Consider the following 20,959-nt stretch of genomic DNA (forward strand, 5'->3'; position numbering starts at 1 on the left):
CAACACCTTCTCCCTATGATGGAGTTACCGCAAGGGAAGTAGTTGACATTGCTTCTTGAACCATTAACATCACTAAAGAGTATGTAATGATTCAAGACTCAACGGGTTCAATATAACGTCCGATTGAACCCAACTCAATTTATTACGTTTTTTATTTCTTTAGTCCAATTTTAACCTTTTTTACATTACCTTGCCATTCTTTATTCATTTTGTCCAAAAGTGATAATTACGTCCACTAATGAAGAGAAGTGTCAACTAAAAAGTTGCATTTAGCATGACAGAGATGTAATGCCCTGGTAATGAATCTCTGAAGAGATTAAACCATTAAGCATAGAAGGTCTCTTCCTCATGCCTTGAACAACAATCAATTGTTTGAAACAACTCTTAAAAAAAGAAAGAAAACCAAGAAATGAGGGAGGTTGTAGAGATGGTTATTACAAGTGTGAGTATATGTATGAAAACTATGGAATAAGAGCTATCAACTCAAATAGATTGGTGTCTAAGGCTTAAACCACCAAATCTATGAGGACTTACAATAATACAAGCATAATATTCAAAGCATAAACTAAATAAACATATTAAACAGCCCCAAAAACAAGGAAAACAGTTCTGAAAATAGTGTGGAAAGCTAGGAAAAAAGTAAGCAAAAATTAAAGAGAAGAAGGCTAGTAAGTAAGCTTAAGGAAGGGTGGCTAACCCCTCCACTTTTTGGACCTTAAAACCACATGTTTTAACCGTTGAAAACTCTGAAAATCAATAGCTAAAGGTTAGGAAACAAGTGGCAAACACAAGGATAAAAGCTATGTAATGAGGTATAAGAAAGGGTGGTTAACCCCTCCACCTTGGGTAGCTTTTAAATCACAAGTTTCAGCCCACAAAAACAATCCAAAACAGAGTATAAACACCAAGAAAAAGAAGAGTGACGAGTAGACAAAAGATGGCAAGAGTTATACCTTTGAAGGGAAGACACTCTTTTGTTTACAAGCCATAAGATGTTTACTCTCAATGGTTGACATTTTGGCTCAAAAACCTCAGCAAGGAGCCTCAAATTTTTGGTTTAGAAAGTGTATGTATGCTGCAAGATAGAGAGGGGGAGTGTTTGGCAAGTTTTTGAGCTTTGAAAAAATTTTCTAACCTAAAATCAAAAGTGGTGGGCTTGAATTTATAGAAAAACAGCTTCTCCTTTCGAAAATATTTGTATAAAGACAGCTGGTGCAAGACATGCACATGGGGGGGGGGGGGGACAGCTGGCTATAAATATCTACCTGGGGAGACACTTGGCCGGCTGGCCAATGACTTGTACGGCCTGCCACAAAAAGTGGCTGGCCAGTCCAAAAAAAGTGCTCTCAAGCCCGACTTCAAACGGGCATATTTCCCTCATCCGGACTCGATTTTAGGTGATTCTTAAGTCTAAATTGAAGCCCTAGAAGTCTACTTGCCAATGGGGATGGCCTTACATCTAAATTCTAAATGTACAAAGAGATATGCATAATTTAGTGAAGGCTGCTCATTTCTTTCATAACGGTTTGACGCTCAACCTTTTCCTAAACTAGTTTTCTTATTTCCTTCAACTCCAAACCTATAAATAAGATGTTTTTAAATATTTTTCAAGCAGTTCACCTCCTTTCCATTTATTTCCACTTTGTCCTTACTCGGTTTACCGAAAAGTGCAATATTTTAAACGAAATCCGAGTCTCAAAACATCGTAAAAACATTTGAAAAAATATTTTGAAAAGAGGATTTTAAGGTCTAAAATAGTTTTGGTCAAAATGGGGTGTAAGGTTTGGATCAGAAGCTCAAAAATCGAGGCATTTTGCTGAAGAATTTGAACGATTGTGCAGAGTAACTTTTCATCATCGAATGTTCAAAGTGCAACACCCAACTTTTAAGGGCGGTCAAAAATGCGGTGTCTATACATATGCTTTTAATAAAATCATATATCAAAATCATATTTGTAATGCAATAGGAATTACCACACGTCTATCTATAACGAAATATTGAAAATGAGCAAGAAAATCATTACCTCTTGAAGTGAAGAGGAGAAAATTCGAAAAACTACAGGCAACGAAAACACGATCCGCTCAGATTAAACTAAAGTCCTCACCACTCTCTATGTTTTGGTATATGGAACTAGGGGTAGCAAATGAGTAGAAATAGATCAAACCAAGGGTTTTGAACCTCAAAACCCCAAAAATGATGATCTGAGGAAGGGGAGAATAAAGTGGTCCAACATAGCTTTTTTCACGCACTGAAGTTCTATTTATAGACAACTAGTTTGCAGGCGTGAAGCAACACACCGCGAGAGCGAACCCTTTCTTCACAGCCACGGTCAACAACACCTCAGGCATGGTCTAGCTAGAAACCTAGTCGCTGGTCAACCTAAACCATCGCATGCATAGGCATATTCCCATAGGCAAAAGTACTGGAAGGAGTTTTTCTTCGTAGCCCATTGCGGACGCGACCTGTACTCCTCAACATCACGACCTTGGTAACAAAGGTTGCAGGCACAACCAAGCAAAAACAAGAAATTCTTGGTTGCTTTCCAAAGCCAACGCAAGGCGTTCTAAGAGCATCTCCAATGGTTTGCCATTGGAGCTGCCATTGCTATAATATAGCAGCTGTGTTGAATTTTGATGCTCTAATGGCAAAACATAGCAGCTGCCAAATTTGAGAAATGCCAAAGCTTGTGTCAAAAGCTGCCACTCATGCCAACTTAGCCGAAACCAACGGTTTCCCTCCCTCCTTCCTTCCCTCCCTCCCTCCCTCCCTTCATGCCAACTCAGCTAATTCATCAAATAGATTCACAGAAAAAAATTACAGATTCAGAATTCAGATTCAAAGATTCACAGATTCAAATTCATCAAAAAATTACAGATTCAAATTATAGATTCAAAGATTCACATATTCAAATACAGATTCACAGATTCAAATTCATCAAAAAAATTAGAGATTCATCAAACAGATTCATAAAAAAAAAAAAAAAAAACAGATGACAGAGAGATGAGGGTTCTGTTTGAGCATATACCTGGTCTCATCGTCCTGTTTGAGAGATTCATCGATTGACACAGAGCATATACCTGGTCTCATCTTTCTCTCTATTTCAAACAGTCGCCGATCTGTTCAGAATTCACCGATCGAAGACAGAGAGATAAGGGATATAGTGAGACAGAGAGAGAGGTAGATCTGGATAGCTAGAGTGAGAAGATCGAAGATAGTAAGAGACATGGACGATGGGGATAGTAGATCAAAGACAGTGAGAGAGAGGTAGATCGAAGACAGTGAGAGAGAGATAGAGTGTGAGAAGAGAGTGAGAAGATTCACCGATCGAAGAGAGAGAGAAGAGAGTGAGAGTGAGAGTGAGAGACGAATCTAAGAGTGAAAGGGACATGGAGAAGGAATGAGAGAGACAGTGAGAGGGAGAGGAAGAAAATGTTGATGAACAAATCATCTCAACCGTTCAAGATCAGCACGTGGACGATGTGGGATGGCATTTGATAGAGTCGTTGGGCTCTGTTTGGCTTTAAAAAAAAAAAAAAAAACTCAATTTGCTGGGTGGGTGGGTGGCTTAAAAAAATAAACTTAATTTTTTATAAATAGAGCCATTGGGCTCTGTTTGGGCATTTGATAAAGCCGTTGGGTCAGTTTGAATTTTTATAAATAGAAACTCTTTATTTGAATTTTTTTTACAGCAACCATTACACATTTCACTTTTCTTTTCTTCTCTCTTCATCTCAATTTGATTTCATACTAAATTTCTGAAATTATATTATTTTTAGTTTTTTCACACAATCACTATGGAAGGTTCATCAAAAACAAAGAGAGAAAAATCATTTACTACTGAAGAAGATGTGGCAATTTGTAGAGCTTGGTGTCACATTACTGAAGACCCAATTGTTGGAAATTCGCAATCGCATACTCATTTTTTGGGAAGAATTTTTGAAAATTTTTGCTCGCTGCAGAATGATCACTCAAGAACACAAGTGTCTATCTCATCTCGGTGCGGTGTAATAATGAAATATTGCAAAAAATTTCGTGGGTGTTTAGCACAAGTTGAAAATCTACATCCAAGTGGGACGTCACAAGTTGATACAGTAAGATTTCATTTTTATTTATTATGTTAGTTTTTTTTTTATTTTGTCTTACATAAAAATTAACTAATTAATTAATTTAATATTTTTTTGATATAGATGCTTCAAGCAAAATTGTTATACCATCAAGATGAAAACAAACATTTTATTTTTGAACATTGCTGGTCAATTTTGCAAAACAATATCAGGTGGCAAGATGTAAATCCTACGAATACAGTGAAGTCAAGAATACATACACCATTTTCCCCTAATTCAGCCACCGATTCCCCTATGGATAACTGTATTTCTCTTGAAGATGACACCAGTCTAAGTGTTGGTAACAATCCAACTGTTGGTAAGGGCAGTGTCTCTGCAAGGGGTAAAAGGCCGATGGGTTGGAAATCTGCAAAAGAATTATTTCGAAAAAATCAAGTCGTTCAAGCTGAAGTTCAAAAAATGAGCACACAATTGGACACATTTAACCAATACCTTGCTGAGAAGGAAAAGAAAAAAGATGAAAGAGAAGAAAAAAGGATTCAAGCACTGCAGGAGATGAAAGAACTTGAGACGAAAAAACATGACTTTGAGATCAGAAGACAAGAACATGAGATGAAAAAGGAAGAACATATGATAATGACTACGGACATTTCTCATTTGGACCCTCAGATGAAAGCGTATTACACAATGCGAAAAAATGAGATTTTCGCCAAGTGGTCCTCAAATGTGAGCAGCCCAAATTTTTATTTTCCCCTACCTCCTGATGAATAATTACGAGATAAATGTTAGTCTTTATTTTTTGCAATATCATTAAATTTGCAATATCATTTATTTTTTGATGTAATTGTTAGTCTTTATTTGCAATGTAATTTTTATTTTGTAATGAAATTTCATGTTTTTATTATTTTTTTTTTATTTTTGAGTATTTTGTACTTCACAATGTAATATTATTTTTTCAATGTATAATGTTCACTAATTTGTATTATAATTTAATATTTTCAATAAAGTATAATGCAAAAAAATAAATATATTTTTTCAAATGAAGGCAATAAAAAAATAAAATACATTAGCTGATATTAAATGAAAATAATTTTATTATAATAAAAAGACATTATAATATAAATATATAATTTTTTTCAATTTTTCCAATTTTTCTTTTTATTTTTTATTTTTTATATTTGTCTAGTTGGGAATAATATAAATATATAATTTTTTTAACAAACAAGTAAAAAAATGTCACAAAAGACAAAATACGCAAAAATAAAATCACAAAAAACCTATATCCAAACAACACCTACAAACTTGGAAGAAAAGTTGGTTGAGATTTGCCAAAAATAACAAATGACCATTGGAGCACAATTGCTATAATTTGACAAAATAACACTATTCATTGTCAAATTATAGCAATAGCAATAACAATATAGCAACTACCATTGGAGATGCTCTAAGGTTAGCAAGGTAAGGTTAGAGTCAACCACGACAACCATGTGTCCCAACCAAAAACCAAACGGGTTTTTTACCCAAGCCACTACATAGAGAGAGATGAGTGAAGAGAATAATAAATAAAAAATGATAATTTTTTATTTTATAAGTTAGGGTATTGTAATAATTGTATTATTTTATTTAACTGGGTTACTAACAGGGGGTAGCAGTGTTATTTCAGAAATTAAAAGGGGGTGACAGTGATATTTCAAAGAAACAGAGGGGGTGTCAGAGTAATTTACCCATAAAAAAATTATTGGTGGATTGTCCGGCTCTCTCAATGACCTGCTGACAAAAGACCATGATTCAAATTTTGTTACATTCCAATTTATAAGATGACTTGTTTTCTCAGGTAATTGCAGGTTTGCCGGTTGTTTTGATTCATATATGGGCAGTTGGTGCAACTTCCTACCTTGTTCTTGATATGTAGGGAATGATATATATTCAATTGCAAGTTTTTATATTTAAAGCTTTTGTACAAAGCTACTGAGGTTCAAGACACACCGTTACCAAGTGCAATGCCTGAATTGGAATCTTACTGCTGCATATGCAGCTTCCTTACCCCATTCCCTTTCTTACCGCTTGTAAAACAAATAAGACAACATTCAAGAAAATGCAAAACAAGGAAGGCCAAACAACAAGAACAAAAATAAGATTAAAATGGTAAAGTCACATTTATGCAGCTACGAGATTCAAGGCAATACACAGCTTACTGTTAATTTCTGATTTGTTTTTACATAAATGAGGCTGAGGAAAACCATATGACAGTAACATACATTACATTTTGGTTTAATAAAATAAATTGTTCGGTAACAAGCATAAACTAATCTTCTAGCCTTGACACAATAATGTTGCAATTACAAATTCCAAATCAACTCCAAAAGCATAATGGAATTACTCTCATCTCAGCCTATTTAAAAGATAGCAATCTGTTTCCAATCGTTTAGCTCTTCCAACACTATCCTTGAATAATCATCAACCAAACAATACCACCGGAGAAGAAAAAAAAAGTACATTTGCTGTCAGAGATAGAGCTACCTGCGGCATCCACTAAAGTGTTTTGGAATGGCCCACAGCTTCCGAAAGGACCCCTCGTCTGAATCACTATCACCACTATCACTATCTGAAGACGGTATCATAAATGGAGTTCCATGTACTATATACATCACAATCTGGCAAAAACAAAAGCATAGCAGAGATTATTTGATTGGGCCACACTGTGATGATGCGATTTTGCTGACAAAAAAGGGTGGATCAAAAGAATGAAAGGGAGTTCCGCATAGTCAAACAACACTTAAAATCCAGTCTTTTAGATGACTGGAGGAGTAAAATCACATGATGACGGGGTAGTATATTGCTTCTCTTCCTATTTGATCAGATGTGTTCATGGACGGGGTTCAAGCATTAGAACAAAGGCAAGGATCCTCAGCATTATTTTAATTGTTGTGATTACAGAAAAGCTGGTTGTCTGTTGCTGTTCTAGAAATTAGGATCCAAAAGTGCAATGACAAACTACACTACAACAAAACCAACAAGCATTCGCTCTGGTGCCTAGGCCAAATTATGACACATTCTATTACAAAACAGATGCAACAGTTCAACCCCAGTTATATGCAAGGAAGAGGAATCAGTTGCACAGCATGAGCTCCCCTCCATGCATTCATCTCTCCATACTCATTCATATCCACCCTTGTGGGTCCTAATTTGGATCCATATTGATGATCCAAGTCGTCTACATTGTAGACCCCGCAATAAATGAATGTAAAAAATTAATTTCATTAGACATCTATATGTAAGTTTCTGAAGAATAACTTGTATATTCAATTGTGTATAATACAAAGTGTACAACCAAGTTATATAGACCTAATCTAAAAAAGGAAATAAGAATAAACCTACATTCTTACAATCAATATAACATATTTACATAATAAACATAATATTCTCACACTATAAACACATGAACAAATCACATTTTCTTTATAAAATGAACAACAAATATGATTGTAAACTTAACTCATCCATTTTATAAAACAAAACGCACTTTGTTCCTGTGTTTATATTTGTCCGGTAAAGCTAATTTTTTGCATGGATAACCTTTACTGTGAGACCTACAAAGTAGACAGTTCAGATTACCTGTGAGTGCCCGGGTTAGAGCCCACAAGGTGGGTATGGAGAGGAACGTATCCCCAGTTGCACTGGCAACCAAATCAGCACCATAGATTTTCATACAAAGAGATAATTACACCAAAGTTGGGGGAATCATGAGATGTATGGAAAATAATCAAATATAAAGGGAGTTGATCCTAAATGATGCATCAGAACAACGAAAATAACAAAAAATCAAAGTTCATATACACCAACTTGTAGAAATAGCACCTGCAACTAAAAATCTACAAGAATAAATGAAAATGCAGATGTTTAATCAAAAATAGAAATAAAAAAATAAGAAAACCCCAGACCTAAAAGTTACCTGCTCAAGTGATATGTGCTTGATTTGCTGGTTTTTGGAGTTTAGCCTACAGTGTTTATTGGAACATTTCATGTTACTCAGCCAAACAACCGCATCACAGTGCCCACAGTATCCCCTATGAGATGTAAGTTTCTTTAATGAATTGCCTGAAACCAAATAATATATGTCAAACTAGGGCAAATAATATTGCATAGTAAAGTTGCATAGAGAGAGAGAACTTCTCAGGCCCATCTAATAGGTGCTTTAGAAAATAAATACTTACAAGTACCATGGGAATTATACATCTTAAGAATAAGAATAACAGCTATTGTTCAGAGCATTGCAAAATGCCGGATCTAACAATCAAATCGTAAGATGTCAAGTAATTTGTGATGCCTTACGATCAAATATTTGATATGATTTTCTCCAAAATATATAATTTAAGTGACAGACAGAAAAGCAACTGCATATTAACTTGTGTGCTCCAATATTGTAGTTCAGAAGAAGCCCAAATAAATTATATATTTGAAAGGTAAAGTACCAGCGTACCTTTACATGCTTCTTTAAAAGTGTCTCTCCAGTCAGTATCAGTTCCAGCATTAACTTCCATTTGCAATTGCATATGCTCATCATTTTCAAGTATTCCATACCTTTGCAGCCCCCTACCCTTGGAACAATTATTGGAATCACCAAAGTACATAACATGTTGCAAATGCCACAAGTGGTTGTCACTTGCTGCCGAATTCCACAACCTTCACATGAAACATCCAAGGGTGTCGTTAAATTAGGAAGGAAATAGTGTCACAGAAGGGGGGTGGGGGGAATCCAACTTCCAAGGTTATATAGCCTTTTAAACTAGACCATACTTGGGGTGCCATTCAGAAGGACCACCAATTAGATATTTAATTTGTTCAATTGGTAGATCCACACGATATAATAAACTATGACAAGGTGTGCAAACCCAATGTTATGTCTAAACAGGGTAATGTAAAGGAACATTACCGGCATACTGATGCAGCCAAAAGCAAAGATTGCAAATCTAAAAAACTGAAGATGTGCACTACAACATCTTGAGGAAGTTGAATTGAACCTGAAAATACGCAAAAATTTTAATAATAAAAGAGTGCAACCAACAGAAATAAAATAAAGGATATCTCAAATATGCTTCATCTGGTTGTTACAGGGAGAATGAATTGTTAAACTGTACAACCAGTTTACAGCTTTGTAAATTGCAAAATATGGGCAATACATTGAGTTAATTTGGGCACCAATGACTTAATATATCTTTCTCATCTACTTTCTTCCTCCGGCTTGAAACAAGACATATTTGAGACTACTTTACATGCCAAGTTACAATTTTGGATACAGATTGTACAGACAATAGTTGTAATGAGCAACGTATAAAAAATGCTCCCAACTAAAGTGATCACTTTGTAACATCATTGGTTTCCAAGATCAACATTCATCCAATTAATGGCAACCTCTTGGATGATTAACCAAAAACTATGTTACATGGACTTAGATACAAGTGTGTATTCATCTAATTCTCATGTCCAATGACACTAGGACAAGGCAAAATTTCGTGTTTATTAAATTATTTTATATTTTAGGGTGAAATGGTGGCTTACAAGCTAACATATAGCATGTTATGCATTAAAAAAAGAGTAATGTAGAGATATAGTAAACTTTACATAGTCATACTTGTTGGTTGCATGCCAACCAGATAATATCAGACACATGTACTCTTGCCCAAGTATCAAGTGTGCAACATGGGTACTTCACAAATTTAGAACAGTCCATGTAAATAAAATAAAAGATTCGATAGATATGACTATCAGTAGCTGTAGACCATCCATGAGCTCCACTAGTTAATGGTAGCTTTCCAATCCTAGACCACATCATTGGGCTTGACGATGAAGATCCACTTGATGGCCACCTCATGGATGATTGACCAAGAGAAAAAATGCACCTGATAGATCTCATTTCAGTTGTTCACTTATAGGCTGTGACCCATCTGTGAGGTGCTTCATTAAGCAAAGAGAATTGGGCCATCGTGCTTCATTATATCGCGCCAGTAAGAGAATTGGAGCTAAAAGAGATGACTCTATCACCCACTTAGATAACAGTTTCTCAAACTAAAAGATACCTTCTTCCTGTCGGTCCTTACAGCGCCTCTTATGAGCAACCTTTGCATGCTTGAACTCTGTCACAGCCAAAACTTTCTTTTGCTTTGGCAACACAGCCTCAGCACTCTGAATGAGGAGATTAGCCGCTGAAACAGCATTTTGTGTCTGCATCCTAAAAACCAAATTAACCATTATTCCAATATGGATAAGCAATACATGTGAAAGCAGAAAAAGACATCCCCAGCTATCTATTTATAGTGGGCTGATGGTGGAAAGTAAATAGTCGAAAGAACCATCCCAGACCCAGCAGCATATGAACAGGCTGTCTGCCCCATGCATTAGGAATTGTATCGAGATTAACTGATTCTTAGGCTTGTAATAAGCCAAACAACTAAATAATTTTGTAAAGAATATAACTTCCTTTAGGTAGATGGCAAAGGTGCATAGATTTGGCCCATGTGACAAATGCTACCAGATAATAGAAGACATCAGGGTCTTTGTTTTCACGACACAAGCGACATATCATGCTACGCACTACTTCAGGAGCAGTTGATATTTTGTTGCTCCACACCAGAGGTTTTTATATAAATTTCCAGAAATTCACTGTACAGGCGTTCACAGGAGAAACATATCAAGTGAGAATAGAAATAGTTGTGAAGCTATCTCTACCAAGCTTTCCCAACCTCTTGTTAGTAGTGAGGAGAATAAATAAAATTGCATGCTAGCAACATTCCCCTAGACTTCATTTAGAAGCCAAAACATTGCAAATCTTGCTTATTTGCCCTATAATCAATAACCAAAGCAACTCACACTTGCCCATGAAATGATTGATGGAATTGGTATTTCAAAATGGAATTTTGAATGTAGAGTATATATGGAAATAGGATTTAACTATCTTGAAATCCCATGAAAAATGGTCAGATTTCAATGGAATTGGAATTAAAAAAAACCTAATATAATATAGTTTGCCACGCTCTGCCCTTCCTTTATTGAAGTTTCCCATTTCTTGTCCATTACTACAATAGGGGCATCATTGTCTAGATAATCTTCGGGAGAAATAACAATACGGTGTAGGTTTAGAAAAAAAATAAAAATAAATGAATTACAAGTCAGTGATAAAATTTATAAATTTTAATAATTAAAATCCTAAACTTTTTCATGAATCTGTAATTGTTTTTGAAAGTTACCACTGAACCCTAATTTCCCCTAATTTTTTTCCTTTCCAAATCCTTGTCAAACCACACAGAAAAATGGAATGCTTCCTTTATAATTCCAATTCCTTTCCTAGAAATCCATAAAAATGGCATGCTTCCTTTGAATTTCCCGAGAAATCCATTCCTTTCCTTTCCTTTCCTTTAATATTTTTTGAATACCAATATCTAAAAGGATTTGGTTAAAAAAAAAAAAAAGGTGTTAATGTCAGGTTTACAACACAATCAAAAACAATTACTTTCATGATTTTACAAATTAACTCACAATTGTCATTGAAACATTTATACTTAAATTCATTAATTAGTTTTGAACAATACACACAACATTAACTCTCTTCTTTTCCCCCTGTAATTATAACAAAAAAACCAAATATTTGTCCCAAAAAAATAAAGAAAAGAAGGCATCATTAAATTGTCTTTTACTAAAATTATAAGTGATTACTACATATCACAAATTGAATTTTATTTATTTCTTTATTTATAGAGTAAAATTATAGGTAAGAGTATTTAGTAATGATTGAATCAATCATTGTCTTCAACCAAAATTATAAAATAGTTTTCTTACACTTTTTTTTTTTTTTTTTTTTTTTTATCAGCAAAAAGATAATTTTATTAATACAACTTACATAAATACAAAGTAAATTACATCAATAAAACACCAAGGTGCAGAACAGCATCAAGGCCAAATGAAAATATCCTGACTAAGTTGACACATGAACACTAGCAAATCATATGCAAGAACCAAAGAAAAACAACTTTTGGCGAGAAACCAACCAAAGAGAAAGAAACACCAAAAAAATCAAAAAGCAACATACGCAAAGAAGATGCCTATCTAATTTACCCTAATTTTAATGAGTTAGTCAACTAATAATTTTAATAAACTATTTCATAGTAATTTTAAGCACATTATGTCATAATTGAAAAAGAACATACAGAGCAAACATACATAGCTTTAGAAGCATTAAATATTGACCAATGCATTGAAAACTAGAAATTAATAGGGAAGGCTTCAATTGGGGAGACAAGGTTCAATGTAGGTTCAGCTCCCTCTTCTACACTCTACATCCCTTTTTTTTTTTTTTTTTTTTTTTTTGGATTGGCATTGGGGTGTACTGATCAAAGCCTGACTAATTCCTAGGGGTGCATAGGTCATTGGCAAGGAGTTTCCCACAAGTGCACCACAGTTAATTCAAGAGTTTTCCCTCAGTCTGATGAGCTAAAGGAATTGTTAACACCTAAGAGATTTCGATCCCTGAACCTTGGAGGGAGCACACCCCCAAGACCCATGGCCTTGCCACCAAGCCAACCTCTTGGGGTTACACTCTACATCCCATTTTTGTCAACAAGTGAAGTGATAACTGCCCAACCGAAGTCATAATCTATATAGTAAGGCAACTTTGTTTTTAAAAATGTGTTAGAGATACATTTGATTGGAATGGCTAAGATTAATTTTGGGTTTGATCCAACAGTGACAAGATTGTTTTTGAACCTTTGTCCAACGTGGCATCATTGCATCATGGGCTAGAAGATGACACCAACATTCAATGGCTAAGATCAAACCTCCCTTCCTCTTTCTTTTTCTTTGCTTTTCTTTTTGTTTCTCTATCAACCTTGCCTCTCACATTTCAAACTTCAAGCTTGTTCACAAAGACCATGCTACCTCTCTCTCTTCATGTCTCCACCATGGGTTTGTGAGTTACAAATGGCTGATTGAGACTTGAGAGGGCTTGATCTATGGAGTGTTGATGGACGACTATACCTTGAAGTCGACGATCAACGAGTGGTTGATTCCGATGATCAAAGCTCTTGAAGCGAGCATGGCAAGTCAAGAACAAATTGAGGCCATTTTGGTTTAGAGATCCGAACAGATCCAATGGGTATTCCCAGTACAAACCCCTAATATCAGTCTCTTTATCTTTGTGTAAACAATTGTCAATTTCCAAAATTATTGATTTCGATGACTAAAGCTCTTGAAGAGAGCATGGCTGACCAAGAACAAATTAAGGCCACTTTGGTTTAGAGATCCGAACAGTTCCAGTGGGTATCCCCATCACAAACCCCGAATATCACTCTCTTTATATTTATGTAAACAATTGTTAATTTCCAAAACTGTTGAACTAAAATTTGTGTTTTATTTCATTGCATTTATTAAATCTTCTATTAGAATAACACTCAACATGCTTGGAGGTGTCTTCAGAGGCTTCCTCAAGAAATCAGGTCCAACATTGTCAATTGTAAATAAGACTTTTCTCAAGGCCGCGGCTTCCTGCTTGGCCACGGATTGTAGTGCATTTGGCTGGGTTTATATCGGAATGAATCTTGATTCTAGACAGCTTCTTGCTGTTAAGCAGGTTCATTTTTATGCATCTTTCTTTTATATATACATATATCTATATAGTTAAATTTGGTGTTAGTTTCTTCAATTGTTTTTGGTATTGATTTTTATATGCATCTAAGAAGGTTTTAATTGCAATAAGAGTGCTTCAAAAGAGGGAACCATGTCCAATTTAATTGCTTTATTTATAATTATATTGTTGATTCTTAGAATTTGTATATGAAGCATTGTGTTTGTGGTCATATATATACGATGCAGTGGTTTGACGAAATATTAGAGAGAATTTTTTTTTTCTATTCAATCTTTGAGATTATATTATTTTTTTAATTTTAACCGAAATTCAAATGGGACCAACCTCCTGAATAGAACAATAGGGATTCATTTACTAAGGAAAAATAACAGTGGTGCTATAGGAAACGCTAGCTCAAAATCTCCTCTTGCAAAGGTACAATTTTCTTCTAAATCGTTTTTACATGAGTATTTGCTCATCAAAACAATTGTCTGTTGCTTTTGTGTTTGTGAATGGAGCGCAGTAGAAATGTTACAATAATCGTAGTGAATAGTGGAAGGAGAGCTCCGCAGTGAATTTCTAGGGTTGAATGAGGAGAAGAGCTCTAATGGTTTTGATGTAAGTGGGATAACCTTAAAAGTTAGTTTCTTTACAACATAATTTGAAGACAGGAAAGAGCTCTCTCTCTCTCTCTCTCACACACACACACACACACACACTCTTTTCCAAATGGCAATTTTTTGTGAATTTCGTTGAGGGTTTGTGTCTTTGGGATTGTGTTTTGTACATAATTTAGTTGTATTTTGATTGTCCTTTTCTTTATGGTTATGTATAGCTCCTTTGCTGCTTCAAGTCTCAACTTAGGTGTATAGACAAAAGGTTGAATATATTTATTCACTAGTTTTACTTGCTTTGGCTTAGCTATATTGTGGTTCACTTTCCGACATTGATAGTTGTTTCATCTTGGAAGTTTTTTTGTTCTCCGGATGGGTTTAGGGAGATTGAATGTGAAGATACTTGGGCAACTCGTTTCGTAGAAGAAGAAACACAAGAAATTAGAAAATGGGAGAAAGATTTGATACAGTTGTACTGAGTAATGTTCATACACTAACTAAAGATTTGATACAATGATTTAATCATTCACGAGATTCATTTTTATGATGACAATCACTTAATTATTGTTATGAAGTCTTTATGAGTAAAAAGGCAATTTCTCATGTCTCTTTCAAACTTAGATGGCATCTTCATTTTGTTTCTATGTAAAACATTTGATTTTATTTGTGAAGTGAAGATTGATTGGGTCCTTTATATCAAATTAAAAATTTGATTTTTGCTTGCAGGATTACTGTTCAAATTCATTTGTTCCTTCCAAATTAGTTTTAGTGCTTGTTGTGGCCAATACAAGCTATACATTTCATATCATCTCTGTTTTTTTTTTTTTTTCTCAATCAATTTGTCATGTGTCGTCATGCATTGCTGGGAATGTAAAATTTTGTACTCATCATTTCTTTCAAAGATTAAAAATATTGCGTTTTGGACTTATATAGTAGTGATGACACAAATTTTTGATTTTTTTCTTGAATTTTGCAATGAATAGTTTGTATTTTTTTTTTAGGACTTTTTTATTTTAATTTTAATTTTAATTATTTGATCTATTTATAGAGCTTAGATAATTGGAAAAATGGTGAGTTCAGCAATGCGTGTTCTATGTTTGCTTCACTGTGGTAATTTATTATCTAGATCAAAGTGTTTGTTATGTTACATGGACTTTTCTATTTCGCCCACAGTACTCGTGTCTAGTAGATATAACATGGGTAAGGGTGTAGGATATGTGTCCGACACTCGTATCCAATTTAGACACTCGGATCCTATAATTTGTTACAATATATGAGAAGAAGAAACTCACATTTTCTAGTAAAGTAATATTTTTAGTTTCACATATGAATTAAATATAGATATTTTATATTTTTTCTGAATCTTATTCAATTTCAATTATATCTTTTTATAATTTATAATATTTCATCCAAAAATATTATATAATATATTGTGTATATGACGCTTCTCCGCACCCATATCCAATTTTGGATACATATCCCAGGATCCTAAAATTTAAATTTATATAGGTTTGACGCTTGGATACACACCACACCCAATACTCGTACCCGACTCCATGTAACATAAGAGTGTCTGGAGAGGTTTGCCTAATTCGTATTTTTGCTGGTGTTGAAATTTACTCCCCTATTCAACTAGGAAGACTTCTATACAAGAGTTATCATTTTATTATTAGGTTTCACTGTGTAAAACCTATGTAATCTTCTCTCTTACATTCATGCTTAGAATCTTTGCTCAATGCTATTTTTCATGTGTGTTTCAGCCAATGATGGGCTCAGAATTATACTTACTAGTAGTATATTCATAGCTATCAGAAAAGTACATGAATTTTATGTTGAAAGAAGGGGATTAGTTACAAAACAAATTGGAAGAAGATTATTTGTTGCTATGACAATGTCATTGCAGAAACTTGTGAAACATGCAATTATCTCTTAAACATGGGTTTGCCGAGTTTTTTTGGTATTGCTCAAATTCAAACCGTAAAATCATTTGATTCAATGATATTATAGTAAGCTATCATGTATTTGTTATTGTTCTTTTGATTGTTTTTATTACTGCGATGAGTTCACTTTGCTGTCAAATTAGAGCTGCTTTCAAAGAATAATGTTCCCCCATGAGAGAGGGTGGTTTGCAATCAAATTGTGTAGGTAAGTTGGTAGTGCCTTTAAGCACGGATTATTCACTAGTACAAATTATGTTAGTTTCCCAATAACTAAAAAACGACGTCCAATTAGTACACATTAATGTGTATATAGGAGGGGACAGATTGGGTACACAGCTAACTTTGGCATAGTATACAAAGTGGCTGCCCCGACACCCGAACCGATAACCTTTATTAGACCAGGATTTTACCAATGAACCAACAATTAAATATAAAGAATACATAATTAAAATGATTTGTAAGAATTATATTGATGAGTTGAAATTTATTCTGAATACAAATCTCTCTACAATTAGATTTTAAGAGTTTTAAGCATTAGATACGAAATCAATTATTCACGTTTAAAAAATAAAAAATAACAAAAAAAAAATCATCAAAGAACAAAATTGTGCATGATTGTGTTGTCAACATAAACAGCGCACACATAAACCAGACAGTTTTAAGAAAAATTGTGCTATTATAAGAGTGAGAATGCTTCAATTCAAAGAACAAAAAACAATCAAATAAAACGGAAGGAAAAAGAAACAGAGGAGGAGGAGACGGAGACTCACAGGGGAAGGAGGCGGAAGGCGGTGAGGGTGTGTTGGAAGACGAGAGACTGAAGGTTTTTGGGGAGCTTAGAGTAAGCTCCTATGAGAATGATGCTGATCTCTCTGCAGGCTATTGGGTATTGGTAGATTCTTGGGAGGGACTCTCCTATCCCTAGCTTTTCGTATCTCTCTAATGCTGCTGTCATTTTCTTGGGATTGAGAATTTGCCCAGCTCAAATCAAAGATGACCCAATTTCCCTGTGATCAGGGTTACCAAATTGATGAGAGAATTCTTTCTGTCTTTTAGGGATGCTGTGACAGACAGGGTCAAAAACAGTGTTGGTTTGGGTTGTTTTAAAAAAATATATTTTTTGGCTTATTGACTTATATGAGTTGATTTGGAACGTTCTAAAAAAATATATTTTTTGGCTTATTGACTTATATGGATTGGGTTTGGATTGAGATTGATGTGATGTGATGTGTTAGAGAGGTGATGTGATTTAAATAAGATAACGTGACTTAAATAGGATAGTGACTTTTTAACTTTTTGTATTATTTAAGGTTGGTTTGGGGTGTCCTAAAAAAATATACTTTTTGTCTTTTTATGAAAAGATGTACAGAAAAGTAGGGAGGTGATATAATGAAAAAAAGATAAAAAGATAAAACGATGGATTATATAGCCTATACCAAACCAGTCCTTAGTTTATGCCAAACCAACCGTAAGGAATGGTAACCGTGCTATGCACCAACTTCATAAATTAAAAAAAAAAAAAATTATTATAATTATTTTGAAATAATTTAAGATTTTATCTTGTAATATATATGAAATTTATAAGTTAATTTTTATATTTATAATTTTTTTAAATTATTAGTTTAAAACAATTAATATATATATATATATATATATAAATTTGTTTAGTGCAATTTTAATAGTTTGTTTTAAAAAAAGTTAAAATATATAGTGAAATAACATCTTAAAATAATCAAAGTTTGAGAATTATAGTGAAATAATATCTTCAAATAGTCCATGTTTGAATATGTGATTGGTTGAAATGTATAATTTAATTAATTCTCTTTTCATATTTGTATAAAAATTGACATTTATGACCACATCATTATAAGTCAGATTATAAAAAAAAAATTGAGGTCCATTTGTAAATATCCTGCATATTAAAAAAAGAACAAAAAAAGAAAGAAAAATGTGTAGCTTTTGGATATGTGTTTATCAATTTTGTTTTATGGACATAAACAATTAATGTTTTAATTTAAAAAATTAAAAAGTAAAAAAAAAATAGATTGGGTTTTTTAGAGGGAGTAGCTTGTCTCCAGTTCGAGATCGGACTAGATGGTGTTGTTTGGCCCATGGGGGCCCACCACGGGTCCCGTTTTGATAATCCGAACTGTTCAATGTGTAGAACTCGTCAAGTATTATATGCTTGTAAAAAATCACGTTGATCGGATATCGATAGTTATCTCATTGGATCAGTTTTTTGTCAACCATTAATTTGTTCATCGTCCATTTGTTTTTATACAAAACTGATTTAATCACATAGCTATCGATATTCGATTAACGTGATTTTTTTCAAGCATATAGTACTCGATGAGTTCTACATATTAAACGGTTTAGATTATCAAAACGGGACTCATGGTGGGCTCCTATAGGCCGAACAAAATTGTCAAATCCGATCTTGGACTGAAGGCAAGCTGCATCCTTTTTAGGGATAAAAAAAGTCATTTAACTCTCCTATATACTATTTAAGAGAGACTATTTAATAACATAAAAAAAATATAAATTATATTTAGAGATTATTCTTATATATTATGCTATCATATACAACTATACCTATAACAAATTAACTATAATATATATGAAAAGTTACATTAAGTTTTCATTTTCAATTAATTGAATTATAATTAACAAACTAACAAATAGCAGTAATGGTATAATAGGTAAAAAGATGATAAAAATAAAGAATGCAGTGATATTTAAAAGTTTTAAATTTACCTAGTTATACAAAAATCTAATGTTACATTAAAATCTTGAATTCTCAATAAATTTTCATGTTTTCTATAAAATAAAATGACAATAAAAAAAAAAAAAAATTGACACCCATTTTTTTTTACTTCAATTTTATGGTCTTCATTAAAGAAAACAAAATCTGATCAAAATCCTTGGCATAGAACAGACATATATACTTCAATTGCAACCATAATCATCAATAATTCTTCTCCACTATGCAAACCTGTAAACAAATGCATAAACTTCATTAAAACCGAAACTGAAACCGAAACCAAAACCAAACCAACAGTAAAAAAAGAGAATCACACAGAAAAAAATATAAAATTAACAAACAAATAAATTTATGAAATGAGAGTATGTTACCTCAAACAATTTAGACCTCACTTAACCCAATCCTTTAGCTCCTTCGCCAATGCCCGCGAAGTCTAAGAGTTGGGATGACTAATCATATCATTTTTTAAATAAGACTTGAAAATTGATTAATTTGTCTCATTAAGTGATTTAGATTTTTGATAGATATACTTCAAAAAAATAGATAATTATATTTTTGTGTGGTTTCTATTTATTTTTTTAAAATTTATTTAAGATAGAGTTGTGGGTTTCTATTTTTTTAATCGAATTTATCTGCTGTTTCTATTTGCTTTTAATTATTATTATTTAGGTAAGTTATGATGTAAGTTAAATATGTGATAGATATGTGAGTTTTGTTGATTTAAAATATGTTGGTAGGAGATATTTTAAAATTAGATTATAAACTTTAAAGATTTTTAAAATTTAAAATTGGATATTGAGATTCAAAAGAAAGATTTTAACTGAATAAATAAAAATTCGATTTATTAATTTTATCTTTTTGTATACTTGATTTTTATTTATTTATTTTTTTGTTATGTTAAATATAATATATAAATATAGATAGATATCTACAACTTTCATGAAAAATATCATCTAATTTTTTGGGGAAGGGAGAAGAAAGGCAAGTTTTAATATATATATTTTTTGGAAATCGGTGAGAGAGAATATGATGGAGAGATTAGGAAATATTTTTTTATCTTCCCATTTGAAGTCCATAAATTAATGAATAATTATTATTTCTAAAATAATTAAATAAATAAATCAGCCAATAGGTTTTTTTAATCTATTTTATAAATTGAAAAATCAATAATTTTATAATGAGAGTTTGGAGCTCTTAAGAGGTTTCTGATTAGAAATCCTATTTTCCTTATATAATATATAGATATAGATATTTATATTTGTTTTAGATATTTTTAATATACAAATTATTTTTTTAAATTTTTTTATAAAAATAATTTAACAATCTCATCATTAACCATAGTGTATAGGAGAAGTTAAAAAGGGTGTTGCAATAACTATGAGAGAAGTTAAAAAGACTTGTGGGTTAGGAGAAGTCAATTAATGCTGAGGTTATTTTTTTTTTTAAATCAAAAAATTAGAAAATTAATATTGGTATATTGGAGCTCCTACAAGACTTGTGGGTTAGAAATCCCCTGTTCCTTATATAATATATAAATAGATAGATAGATGGCCATGTAGGCAACAAACAAATTTGATATTATATGTATCAACCCGTTAAGCCTGCTCAAAGCTAAGCCTGCTTAGGCCTAGTGTCATTTGTTGTGAAAAAGAATAAAATTTTGGTGAAAAAAATAAAATAAAAATGTTCAGGCCTAACGCAAGCCCGAACCTAGGCCTAGGCCCAGGTCCGCGGCCTTTCCAAGGCCCGAATACCCCCTAGGCCTAGGCCTAATTTTCTGGTCCGTGGGCCAGCCTGGCTTGGCCCAAATTTTAGCGGGAGCCTGTGCGGCCCAACATGGATCGGTCCAAGCTTGGGTATGTCAGACCACACCAAATTTACACCCTAATTGTGGCAAACAGAGGAGCTTCTTATGTTTTGGTTACAAGGCAATGATAAAAATGACACAAACAAACACAATTACCCTC

The 20,959-nt window shown here is 33.2% G+C and overlaps 1 protein-coding gene across 3 annotated transcripts; it reads right to left on the reverse strand.

Annotated features, from left to right (window-relative positions):
• Window positions 1–6,237: 6,237 nt before the first annotated feature.
• Window positions 6,238–17,336, reverse strand: LOC114289802 (F-box protein At5g52880). Of its 3 annotated transcripts, none has more exons than XM_028233616.2 (6): window positions 17,002–17,336; window positions 10,142–10,293; window positions 8,998–9,085; window positions 8,545–8,747; window positions 8,017–8,162; window positions 6,238–6,718 (listed from the first exon to the last, which is right to left on the reverse strand). In XM_028233616.2, exons 1-6 carry the CDS (start codon window positions 17,184–17,186, stop codon window positions 6,581–6,583), a joined length of 912 nt encoding a protein of 303 aa, XP_028089417.2. In that variant the 5' UTR covers window positions 17,187–17,336; the 3' UTR covers window positions 6,238–6,580. The 3 variants fall into 3 exon arrangements, with proteins under 3 accessions (XP_028089417.2, XP_082739186.1, XP_028089419.2); XM_082883060.1 differs by having other exon boundaries at window positions 10,142–10,724; window positions 17,002–17,255; XM_028233618.2 differs by lacking the exon at window positions 6,238–6,718 and adding an exon at window positions 7,578–7,741 and having other exon boundaries at window positions 17,002–17,309.
• Between the last annotated feature and the right edge of the window lie 3,623 nt (window positions 17,337–20,959).

The sequence above is a fragment of the Camellia sinensis genome, chromosome 1 (genome assembly GCF_055761805.1).
Source record: "Camellia sinensis isolate YWXY chromosome 1, ASM5576180v1, whole genome shotgun sequence".
Lineage (NCBI taxonomy): Eukaryota > Viridiplantae > Streptophyta > Magnoliopsida > Ericales > Theaceae > Camellia > Camellia sinensis.